At 40.7% G+C, this 13,129-nt stretch overlaps 1 protein-coding gene across 1 annotated transcript; it reads left to right on the top strand.

Moving 5' to 3' along the window:
- The first annotated feature begins 2,264 nt into the window (after positions 1 to 2,264).
- LOC133638693 (RING finger protein 223) lies at positions 2,265 to 10,776 on the top strand. The gene is made up of 2 exons (XM_062031587.1): positions 2,265 to 2,363; positions 10,073 to 10,776. The coding sequence occupies exon 2, from the start codon at positions 10,096 to 10,098 to the stop codon at positions 10,774 to 10,776; it is 681 nt and encodes a 226-aa protein (XP_061887571.1). The 5' UTR covers positions 2,265 to 2,363; positions 10,073 to 10,095.
- Positions 10,777 to 13,129: the final 2,353 nt, after the last annotated feature.

Genomic DNA, 13,129 nt, shown 5'->3' with positions numbered 1-13,129 from the left:
GATGTCCACGCAATGTTTCAGAGTCTTCTCAACCAAGACAGCCCCACAGCATCCAGAGACTTAAGGAACTCCAGCCGGAGGAGCTTTTTAACTACCTCGGTTACCTCAACCCCAGAAATAGGAGAGCCCACCACAGATTTCCCAGGCACTGCTTCCTCATAGGAAGACGTGTTGGTGGGATTGAAGAAGTCTTCGAAGTATTTCCTCCACCGATCCACAACATCCGCAGTCGAGGTCGCAGAACACCATCCCCACCATACACGGTGTTGACAGTGCACTGCTTCCCCTTCCTGAGGCGGCGGATGGTGGTCCAGAATCGCTTCGAAGCCGTCCGGAAGGCGTTTTCCATGGCTTCCCCGAACTCCTCCCATGTCCGAGTTTTTGCCTCCGCGACCGCTGAAGCCGCACACCGCTTGGCCTGTCGGTACTTGTCCGCTGCCTCCGGAGTCCCATGAGCCAAAAGGACCCGATAGGACTCTTTCTTCAGCTTGACGGCATCCCTCACCACCAGCGGGTTCTAGGATTACCGCCACGACAGGCACCAACTACCTTGCGACTACAGCTCCAATCGGCCGCCTCGACAATAGAGGTACGGAACATGGTCCACTCGGACTCAATGTCCTGCACCTCCCTCGTGACATGTTCAAAGTTCTTCCGGAGGTGGGAATTGAAACTCTCTCTGAAAGGAGACTCTGCTAGGCGTTCCCAGCAGACCCTCACAATGCGTTTGGGCCTGCCAGGTCTGTCCGGCATCCTCCCCCACCATCGCAGCCAACTCACCACCAGGTGGTGATCGGTAGAAAGCTCCGCCCCTCTCCTCACCCGAGTGTCCAAAACATGAGGTCGCAAATCCGATGACACAACTACAAAGTCGATCATGGAACTGCGGCCTAGGGTGTCCTGGTGCCAAGTGCACATATGGACACCCTTATGTTTGAACATGGTGTTTGTTATGGACAATCTGTGACGAGCACAAAAGTCCAATAACAAAACACCACTCGGGTTCAGATCCGGGCGGCCATTCTTCCCAATCACGCCTCTCCAGGTTTCACTGTCGTTGCCAATATGAGCGTTGAAGTCCCCCAATAGAACGAGGGAATCACCCGAAAGAGCACTCTCCAGTACTCCCTCAAGGGAATCCAAAAAGGGCTGAGCGGCTGTTTGGTGCGTAAGCACAAAAAAAAGTCAGGACCCGTCCCCCCCACCCGAATGCGGAGGGAAGCTACCCTCTTGTCTACTGGGTTTAAGTCCAACGTGCAGGCTTTGACCCGGGGGGCAACAAGAATTGCCACCCCAGCCCATCGCCTCTCACTGCGTGCAACGCCAGACTGGAAGAGAGTCCAGCCCCTCTCAAGAGAACTGTGCGTCGAAGTGAGTCCGACTATATCTAGCCGGTACTTCTCCACCTCACGCACTAGCTCAGGCTCCTTACCCCCCAGCGAGGTGACATTCCACGTCCCAAGAGCTAGTTTATGTAGCCGAGGATCGGACCGCCAAGTGCCCTGACTTTGGCTGCACCCTCGCATGAGTGGTGAGCCCATTGGAGGGGGGACCCACGTTGCCTCTTCAGGCCCCATGGGGACAGGCCCGGCCACCAGGCGCTTGCCATCGTGCCCCACCTCTGGCCGGGCCTGGCTCCAGAGGGGGGCCACAGTGACCTGGGTACGGGCGAGTGAAATCTGGTTCCTCAATTTTTATTTTCCATAGAGGTCTTCGAGCTGCTCTTTGTCTGATCCCTCACCTAGGACCTGTTTGTCTTGGGAGACCCTACCAGGGGGCATAGAAGCCCCCGGACAACATAGTTCCTAGGATCATTGGGACACGCTAACTCCTCTACCACCATAAGCTGGCAGCTCAGAGAGGAGTAATAATAATAAGCAGTAAAATATATAATAATAAGTATATTTACATAAAATATTATTTTTAAACATTACAAATGAAAACAATATTGTCACTGTTATGATCACTCAATATAGAAAATGAAATACATTTTTTATAAAATTATATTTTTTCAACTTTATTACAGTCTTGTTGTGAGGCCGCGGGAGGAAAAGATTGTGTATTTTTTCAGGAGTCTTCCTCCTCCTCCCGCCTGGGGGATCACACACACACACACACACACGCACACACACACGCGCACGCACACACACACACGCACACACGCACACACACACGCACGCGCACACACACACACACACGCACACACACTTGGAAGATTAGCATAAAGTGTCGGAAGGGGAGTTGACAGAGCAAACCGTTTGTGTGCGTGTGAGTGTGTGTGTGTCACAGGACTACAAGACCAGGAGGACGTGTGAAAAGAGAATCATGTTTCTTCTTGAGGGACACAAAGAGGACGCGTGAAGGTAAAATATTCTCTTTTTGTCGCTTAAAAATTAATATTTTTTTGCGAGATATAAAATAAAATAATTAGTTCTGCACGCAAATACTTTTTTCACCTCTGGTGGCCTTTTTGTCGATTGATAAATATTTATACAGTAATTCTTATGTTAGCACATAGTGTAAAATAAATAATATTTATACAGTAATTCTTATGTTAGCAAATAGTGTACAATAAATAATATTTATACAGTAATTCTTATGTTAGCACATAGTGTACAAATAAATACTATTTATACAGTAATTCTGTATTAATAAAATATTTACTGAACCTAAAATATATTATTTAAATATTTAATAGAATTTTAATGACAAAAATAATTGTATAATAATGTTATGATAAATGAAAACGCATGATAAATGCTCCAAAACAAATGTTTTTGTCTATGAAATAATAGAAATAGTCAATGCATCATTTCATATGTCATATTAATAAAATATTTACTGAACCTAAAATATATTATTTAAATATTTAATACAAATAGTGTACAATAAATAATATTTATACAGTAATTCTTATGTTAGCACATAGTGTACAAATAAATACTATTTATACAGTAATTCTGTATTAATAAAATATTTACTGAACCTAAAATATATTATTTAAATATTTAATAGAATTTTAATGACAAAAATAATTGTATAATAAATTATGATAAATGAAAATGCATGATAAATGCTCCAAAACAAATGTTTTTCTCTATGAAAAAATAAAGATAGTCAATATATCCTTTCATATGTCATATGTCATATTAATAAAATATTTACTGAACTTAAAATATATTATTGAAATATTTAATACAATTTTAATGACAAAAATTATTCTAAAATAAATCATGATAAATGCAAATGCATGATAAATGCTCCAAAACAAATGTTTTTGTCTATGAAATAATAAAAATAGCCAATATATCCTGTCATATGTCATACGTCATATTAATAAAATATTTACTGGAAAAAAAATAATTTTGTGACGCTGCAATAGTCGACTTATTTTCTTGGCTTATTGTGTTGCTTGTGCAAACTTGTGTTGGCTCATCTGGTAAAAAGCTGCAGAACAAGCTGGAGCCACCGTTACACACACCTTGTTTGTGGAAGGTGTGTGTGTGCCAGGTGTGTGCGTGGGTGGGTCAAGTGTGTGCGTGTGTGTGGGTCAGTAGGTGTGTGTGCGTCAGGTGTGTGTGTGTGTGTGTGTCAGGTGTGTGTGTGTCAGGTGTGTGTGTGTGTGGGGGTCAGTAGCCCAGGTGAAAACACGTTTGTGTGTGTGTGTGTCAGTAGGCCATGTAAAAAGAGCACGTGTGTGTGATAAAGCGATTGTTGCTGCAGCAGTTGTGTTATTGCAAGAGTTAATATTTGACTTTTTTCTCTTCAAACTGAAATATTTCCTTCAGTCAACAACATTCAGCACTAAATTGATTCAACTATCACTACATATGAACTAGGGCTGCAACTAACGATTAATTTGATAATCGATTAATCTGTCGATTACTACTTCGATTAATCGATTAATAATCGGATAAAAGAGACAAGCTACATTTCTACCCTTTCCAGTATTTTATTGAAAAAAAAAACTGCATACTGGCACCATACTTATTTTGATTATTGTTTCTCAGCTGTTTGTACATGTTGCAGTTTATAAATAAAGGTTTATTTAAAAAAAATAAAAAATAAAAAATAAAAAAAATAATTTTTTTTTAAAAAGCCTCTGCGCATGCGCATAGCATAGATCCAACAAATCGATGACTAAATTAATCGGCAACTATTTTTATAATCGATTTTAATCGATTTAATCGATTAGTTGTTGCAGCCCTAATATGAACCACCCCTTTATTTCACTTCAAAGGGTATTGTTATTATTATTAGTATGATTATTATGATTATCATTAGTAGTAGAAGTAGTATTAATATTATGATTATTGTTATGATTATTATTATTATGATGATAATGATTATTACTATTAGTAATATTATGATTATTATTGTTGTAAGTAGTAGTATTATTATGATTATGATGCTAATTAGCATTACTATTAGTAATATTATTATTATTATTGTTACAACTAGTAGTATTATTATGATTATGAGGATGATGATGATTATTATTATGATCATGATTATTATTATTATGATAATAAACATGATTATTTTTATTGCTGTGATTATTATTATGATCATAATGATGAGTAATATTATTATGATTATGACTATTATTAGTATTAATATTATGATTATTATTATGATAAATGAAGATATATAATAAATGTTCAAATGTAATAAATATGACTCAAATATGCTTATGCTAATGAACTAGCAACTATGCTAACATTCATTTGTTCAGTCAAATTCTTGTTTGATTTCACACGTTTTAAGACTTTGACTTTTGTGTTTGACTTTCGTCCACATTCGTCTGCACAAACTGAAAATATTTCGAGTTTTTTTTAGCTAATGTGAAGTTAATTTCTCTTATAGGAAAAAACATTTTGGATGTAAAATAAATAGTATTGGATTATATAAATTACACACACAAGCTGGTCTAGAAGGTGAAAACTACCAAAATGGCGACCGCATATATCTGCTGGTCTAGAAGGTGAAAACTACCAAAATGTCCGCCGGGTATATCGTGCTGGTCTAGAAGGTGAAAAATACAAAAATGGCTGCCGGGTATATCGTACTGGTCTTGAATGTGAAAACTACCAAAATGGCCGCCAGGTATATAGCAGAGGTGGGACCAAGTCATTGCTTTGCAAGTCACAAGTAAGTCTCAAGTCTTTGCCCTCAAGTCTCGAGTCAAGTCCCGAGTCAAGACAGGCAAGTCCCGAGTCAAGTCCAAAGTCAAGACTGGAAAGTCTCAAGTCAAGTCCCAAGTCCTGCATTTTGAGTTTCGAGTCCTTTCAAGTCCTTTTAACCACAGACTAATATTTTTATACAGATTGTGTATGCTTTTAAACCGCTGTATTTATTTTTAAAACAAGTGCATTTGTAATTGCAGGAAAAAAAATAGTGCTGACATCGCAATTCATAATATCACTATTAACCAGTCATTTTAATAGTTTAAACAATTTTAAACATTTAACTCATTCCTTTACAGAATAAACACATTTGCCAAAACAAGTGCAACTGTACTTATTTGTACAAAAGTGTTAACATTGTATTTCCATAGCATATTGTATTGAACTAGTTCCACAGCAGTTTCTATCCTGTTCTTACCTTATCTCATTGATCTCATCTCATACTCTATGTGTGTTGATGTGTGCGTACACATGAAAAACATAACAAATACATGAACATAACAATGAACAGAGTTGTACTTTTTAAATGTCAGTTTCCCATGCAATATGTACACATATTCTTAATTTAAACTGACCCTTATTTGACTATGATTGTCTTTTTGTAGGTGGCTAAAATATGCGGTGCTGCTGACCGCCGTCTAACGTTACGTTACTGTGTGTGATACATTGACTAACGTAACGTCATGTATAGGTACCTCATGCAACCCTGCTTAAAAAAAAAATTACTTGACAAAAAGTATGAATAAGGTAGCGAACTGCAGTGGACGCAACAGATTGCTGTGTTTGCAATGACGTTATAACCATAGACATCTTATAAGTAGACGCAGCATTGGTTGGTGTGTGCGAGCAATTTGGCCGCCATCTTGAAGTGGGGATGAGGAGCCGGCGAGCAGCCTAAACTGACAGTTGACAGGTAGAACACAAAGATGCCGGGCTGGTGTTCAGCGTTTTCCTACTTAAATGAGCGGACTGTTGAAAATAGGAATCGGGGGATTACTTTTCACAAGTAAGATTTAACATTAACGTACTATTGGTTGTATTTTGTGAAAAGAATATTACCACAGAGTTGAGAAGGAGCAAAGATCTTCAATATTTGTATGTGAAAATCACAAAGAAATCTTCTGGGGGAGGATGACGCCCCTACAGGGGTTTGGTTTACAAACTTTCAGCCCCACCTAAAACAAAATTCACCAGCCGCCACTGATTATGATGCATTCTCATTTTAGGCAAAGTATAAGACAATACTTTATTAACAGTGTAATTGTAACCAGGAATAAGTCTTCAAGTAACAATATTCAAATACTAACATTGTTGAGTTAGACAGCATTTGGTTTTATTCTGAATCCAGTGAAACAGATTGGTGGTTTTAGCTGATGTAAAGACTTTCAGGTGTTTATATATGTTTATGTTTAATTATTTGGCAGACGCTTTTATCCAAAGCGACATAGATAAAAAATACATATATAACAATCACTGTAAACATTATCATTTAAGGGAAGAATGTAATACAAAATATCAATACAAAGTGTCAAAACAGAATAAAGTCTCTGCTGCTGCAGCAACAGAGATAGTCTATAGGTCCCTAAAATATATAGATATCTAATGTATTCATACATTGTTTATGTAGCATGTATATATAACCTAATCATATTGTGTCTTCAATTTAAAAATAGCTGACCGTTTTTTTCCCCCTTCTCTGGGATTATATTCCCAGTTTTGATCTCGGACGTCTGGTCACTTATAGCGTATAAGAATATTATATTACTGTTAAGCAAACTATGAATAATAAAACACGCCAAAACATGTGTCCTTTATCATAGCTACACGTATGAAAAAAAAGCGTGTGAAAATCAGTGGTATTGAGTGAGGTAAGATGAATTAAATGCGCTGACAGTTCATTGCTCCTGCCAAATGAATTGCACTGAGTGGAGCGGATCACCACTCCAAGATGGCGACCCCGCGTCTCGTCTGCGCCAGTAGGCAGTAGCGCTCGATGCTGCGTACCCTTAGAAGATGTCTATGGTTATAACGTTAGCAGTGAGTTTGCAGCCTCACTGATTTAACTACACAGCAAATAAAAGTCATGTTACTTAGCCAATAAACGTTAGATTACATTCAAAACTTACCCTTCTTTGTGCAACTTCAAATGTCGAACGAAGTTGGAAGTTGTTGCGTCTCCGTCTGTAATATTCGAACTGCGTGATTTGCATACGGAAATTCGTTTTTTGTTGACCAAGTCGTAGTTTTAATACCCGTATGAAACCAACTTTGGCATAATTGTTTCTCACTGCCGCGTTGTTTGACAACTCTTGTTCATTGGTTGTCCTGCAATTTGATTGGATGAAGGCTATGTGATGAAAACAACGTAGATCTAATTTGATTGGCTATTGTACTGAGAGCACACACGCTGACAGGAACAACACGCTGATAGACACAGACGTAGAAAATTAAAGATACGGAGCGCTCCCAAATAACTTTTTAAGCTTTGGGTATTGGGGAAAGTAGCAAGTCATGTCAAGTCAAAAGGCTCAAGTCCAAGTGAAGTCACAAGTCGTTGATGTTAAAGTCTAAGTCGAGTTGCAAGTCTCTTTACATTTTGTCAAGTCGAGTCTAAAGTCATCAAATTCATGACTCGAGTCTGACTCGAGTCCAAGTCATGTGACTCGAGTCCACACCTCTGGTATATAGTGCTGGTCTTGAAGGTGAAAACTACCAAAATGGCCGCCGGATATATCGTGCTGGTCTTGAAGGTGAAAACTACCAAAATGGCCGCCGGATATATCGTGCTGGTCTTGAAGGTGAAAACTACCAAAATGGCCGCCGTGTATATCGTGCTGGTCTTGATTATGAAAACTACCAAAATGGCCGCCTGGTATATTGGGCTGGTCTTGAAGGTGAAAACTACCAAAATGGCTGCCGGGTAGATCGGGCTGGTCTTGAAGGTGAAAACTACCAAAAGGCCGCCGGGTATATCGTACTGGTCTTGAAGATGAAAACTACCAAAATGGCCACCATGTATATCGCGCTGGTCTTGAGGGTGAAAACTACCAAAATGGCCACCGCATATATCGTACTGGTCTTGAATGTGAAAACTACCAAATTGGCCGCCGGGTATATCAGGCTGTTCTTGAAGGTGAAAACTACCAAAATGACCGCCGTGTATATCGGGCTGGTCTTGAAGATGAAAACTACCAAAATGGCCAGCGTGTATATCGCGCTGGTCTTGAGGGTGAAAACTACCAAAATGGCCACCGTGTATATCGCGCTGGTCTTGAGGGTGAAAACTACCAAAATGGCCACCGCATATATCGTACTGGTCTTGAATGTGAAAACTACCAAATTGGCCGGCGGGTATATCAGGCTCGTCTTGAAGGGGAAAACTACCAAAATGGCCACCGTGTATATCGCGCTGGTCTTGAGGGTGAAATCTCCCAAAATGGCCACCGTGTATATCGCGCTGGTCTTGAAGGTGAAAACTACCAAAATGGCCACCGCATATATCGTACTGGTCTTGAATGTGAAAACTACCAAATTGGCCGCCATGTATATCGTGCTGGTCTTGAATGTGAAAACTACCAAAATGGCCACCGGGTATATCGGGCTGGTCTTGAAGGTGAAAACTACCAAAATGGCCACCGAGTATATCGGGCTGGTCTTGAAGGTGAAAACTACCAAAATGGCCGCCGGGTATATCGCGCTGGTCTTGAAGATGAAAACCACCAAAATGGCCACCGCATATATCGTACTGGTCTTGAATGTGAAAACTACAAAAATGGCTGCCGGGTAGATCGGGCTGGTCTTGAAGGTGAAAACTACCAAAATGGATGCCGGGTATATCGTACTGGTCTTTAAGATGAAAACTACCAAAATGGCCACCGTGTATATCACGCTGGTCTTGAGGGTGAAAACTACCAAAATGGCCACCGCATATATCGTACTGGTCTTGAATGTGAAAACGACCAAAATGGCCACCGTGTATATCGCGCTGGTCTTGAAGGTGAAAACTACCTAAATGGCCACCGTGTATATCGTGCTGGTCTTGAATGTGAAAACTACTAAAATGGCCGCCGGGTATATCGGGCTGGTCTTGAAGGTGAAAACTACCAAAATGGCCACCGGGTATATCGGGCTGGTCTTGAAGGTGAAAACTACTAAAATGGTTGCCGGGTATATCGGGCTGGTCTTGAAGATGAAAACTACCAAAATGGCCACCGTGTATTCGCGCTGGTCTTGAGGGTGAAAACTACCAAAATGACCACCGCATATATCGTACTGGTCTTGAATGTGAAAACTACCAAATTGGCCGCCGGGTATATCAGCCTGGTCTTGAAGGAGAAAACTACCAAAATGGCCGCCGTGTATATCGTGCTGGTCTTGAATGTGAAAACTACTAAAATGGCCCCCGGGTATATCGGGCTGGTCTTGAAGGTGAAAACTACCAAATTGGCCGCCGTGTATATTGTGCTGGTCTTGAATGTGAAAACTACTAAAATGGCCGCCGGGTATATCGGGCTGGTCTTGAAGGTGAAAACTACCAAATTGGCCGCTGCGTATATCGGGCTGGTCTTGAAGGTGAAAACTACCAAAATGGCCGTTGGGTATATCGAGCTGGTCTTGAAGGTGAAAACTACCAAAATGGCCGCCGCTTATATCGTGCTGGTCTTGAAGGTGAAAACTACCAAAATGGCCAGGCATACTTTGATTTGTCGGTCTGTGGCCCTTAGGGTTAAAAGTTTGGGCCCCCTGGTGTAGACGGTCGTGTTCGATGCCTCACATGTTGACAACATCCACGAGGCAGACGACTCGGCCGTGCGGTGAAAGGACAAGGACAGGAAGTCCCAAATTGTAATACCAAAATAAAAGTCCTACCTTTGATTTTTTCCCAGGATCGACTGCGATCCAGAGAAGGATGGAGGTGTGGCACACGCAGACGAGGGGGAGCCAGCTGGAATGTCCCATCTGCTACAGCGCCTACGACAACGTGTTCAAGACCCCCAAGCTGCTGTCCTGCGCGCACACCTTCTGCCTGGAGTGTCTCTCCCGCCTCTTGGCCATCTCGCCGGCCAACAACCAGGCGACGGCACCGTCGGACGCTGGCGCCGACGTCTTTTGCCCTCTGTGCCGCCAAAGCACGGCCTTCCCCGAGGGCGGACCCCCGTCGCTGCCCACCGACCAGGACACGCTGCACGAGCTGCCCCGCCACCAGCAGCGCGAAGAGCCCGTGTGGCTGGACGGCGACAAGCTGTGCTACAAAAGCTGCGGGCCCACGTCCGACAGCGTGGCGCCCTCCGCCTTGTGCATCTGCATCGACATCGGCGCCACCGCCACCAAGGCGGGGGTCAGCGCCCCCGCCCGGAGCTCGCCGCGCCAAACGGGGCCGCTGGGCCGGCTGTCGGACTGGAGGAGGATGGTGCTGTTTGTGGCTCTGATGGTGCTGCTGGTGCTGGTAGTGCTGTGGCCGCTGCAGTGCGCCTTCAGTACGGGAAACCTGAGGTGCTCCGACGCGATGGCGCCTAACCGCACCGTGGCCACGCCCACAACGCTCGCCGCTTTCAGCCCGCTCACCAGACCTCCAGCCGCCACTCAGTAACCATGGAAACCACCTCCTGGACCGGACTTACTTTGGCAAAGACTAAGTATAGCGCCCTCTGCTGGAAGGACACCTGAACTTGCACTAAATAATGTGATTTATTTTGTATTAAAAAGTCTCAAACCTAAGCTGTGAACCTTTTTATCTTTCCAGAAACTACTTTTTGGAAAAATATTTTAAAAAATTCTTGGTTCAGAAAAAACATAAAACAATCTTACATTTCTAAAGATTAAAAAAATTATAATATTTTTTTAAATATTAAAATAAAAGTTCTTAGTTCTTCAAAATATATAAAAAATATGTATATTTTTTGCAGAGAGCCTCTTTAGTCACAATATACACATAAAACACTTTTTCCAACTATTTCGTCATATATATTTAAAAATATTTCATCATTCATTTCCTAAAAGGAATACAAATTAAATGATCCTAAAAATAAATAAATAAACTTCTTCAGCTTAAGCTCACAAACTAAGTTAACAAATAAAAAGTAGTGAGAAAATGAAGTATATTGTTTTGTCTGCCTGATACAATAATAGTACTGTTTGTAAATAGTGTCCTACAATAAAATAAAACATTCAGTTGATATACATAGGTTTTTAAATCCTAAATTATTAAAATGATATATATATATATATATATATATATATATATATATATATATATATATATATATATATATATATATATATATATATATATATATATATAGGTATATATATATATAGGTATATATATATATATATATATATATATATATATATATATATATATATATATATATATATATATATATATATATATATATATATAGGTATATATATATATATATATATATATATATATATATATATATATATATATATATATATATATATATATATATATATATATATATATATATATATATATATATATATACATACAAACCCCGTTTCCATATGAGTTGGGAAATTGTGTTAGATGTAAATATAAACGGAATACAATGATTTGCTAATCCTTTTCAACCCATATTCAATTGAATGCACTACAAAGACAAGATATTTGATGTTCAAACTCATAAACTTTATTTTTTTTTCGCAAATAATAATTAACTTAGAATTTCATGGCTGCAACACGTGCCAAAGTAGTTGGGAAAGGGCATGTTCACCACTGTGTTACATGGCCTTTCCTTTTGACAACACTCAGTAAACGTTTGGGAACTGAGGAGACACATTTTTTAAATTTCTCAGGTGGAATTCTTTCCCATTCTGCCTTGATGTACAGCTTAAGTTCTTCAACAGTCCGGGGGTCTCCGTTGTGGTATTTTAGGCTTCATAATGCGCCACACATTTTCAATGGGAGACAGGTCTGGACTACAGGCAGGCCAGTCTAGTACCCGCACTCTTTTACTATGAAGCCACGTTGATGTAACACGTGGCTTGGCATTGTCTTGCTGAAATAAGCAGGGGCGTCCATGGTAATGTTGCTTGGATGGCAACATACAGTATGTTGCTCCAAAACCTGTATGTACCTTTCAGCATTAATGGCGCCTTCACAGATGTGTAAGTTACCCATGTCTTGGGCACTAATACACCCCCATACCATCACAGATGCTGGCTTTTCAACTTTGCGCCTATAACAATCCGGATGGTTCTTTTCCTCTTTGGTCCGGAGGACACGACTTCCACAGTTTGTTTCCAAAAACAACTTGAAATGTGGACTCGTCAGACCACAGAACACTTTTCCACTTTGCATCAGTCCATCTTAGATGAGCTCAAGCCCAGCGAAGCCGACGGCGTTTCTGGGTGTTGTTGATAAACGGTTTTCGCCTTGCATAGGAGAGTTTTAACTCGCACTTACAGATGTAGCGACCAACTGTAGTTACTGACAGTGGGTTTCTGAAGTGTTCCTGAGCCCATGTGGTGATATCCTTTACACACTGATGTCGCTTGTTGATGCAGTACAGCCTAAGGGATCGAAGGTCACGGGCTTAGCTGTTTACGTGCAGTGATTTCTCCAGATTCTCTGAACCCTTTGATGATATATATATATATACGTAGGGGTCTGGCTGTCCCCTGGTGAAATCCCTAAATTCCTTGCAATAGCTGTTTGAGAAAGGTTTTTCTTAAACTGTTCAACAATTTGCTCACGCATTTGTTGACAAAGTGGTGACCCTCGCCCCATCCTTGTTTGTGAATGACTGAGCATTTCATGGAATCTACTTTAATACCCAATCATGGCACCCACCTGTTCCCAATTTGCCTGTTCACCTGTGGGATGTTCCAAATAAGTGTTCGATGAGCATTCCTCAACTTTATCAGTATTTATTGCCACCTTTCCCAACTTCTTTGTCACGTGTTACTGGCATCAA

Source organism: Entelurus aequoreus, linkage group LG01 (assembly GCF_033978785.1).
Source record: "Entelurus aequoreus isolate RoL-2023_Sb linkage group LG01, RoL_Eaeq_v1.1, whole genome shotgun sequence".
Classification (NCBI taxonomy): Eukaryota; Metazoa; Chordata; class Actinopteri; order Syngnathiformes; family Syngnathidae; genus Entelurus; species Entelurus aequoreus.
Note: the sequence above shows the minus strand (reverse complement) of the source record. Positions and strands in the feature narration are given on the sequence as shown.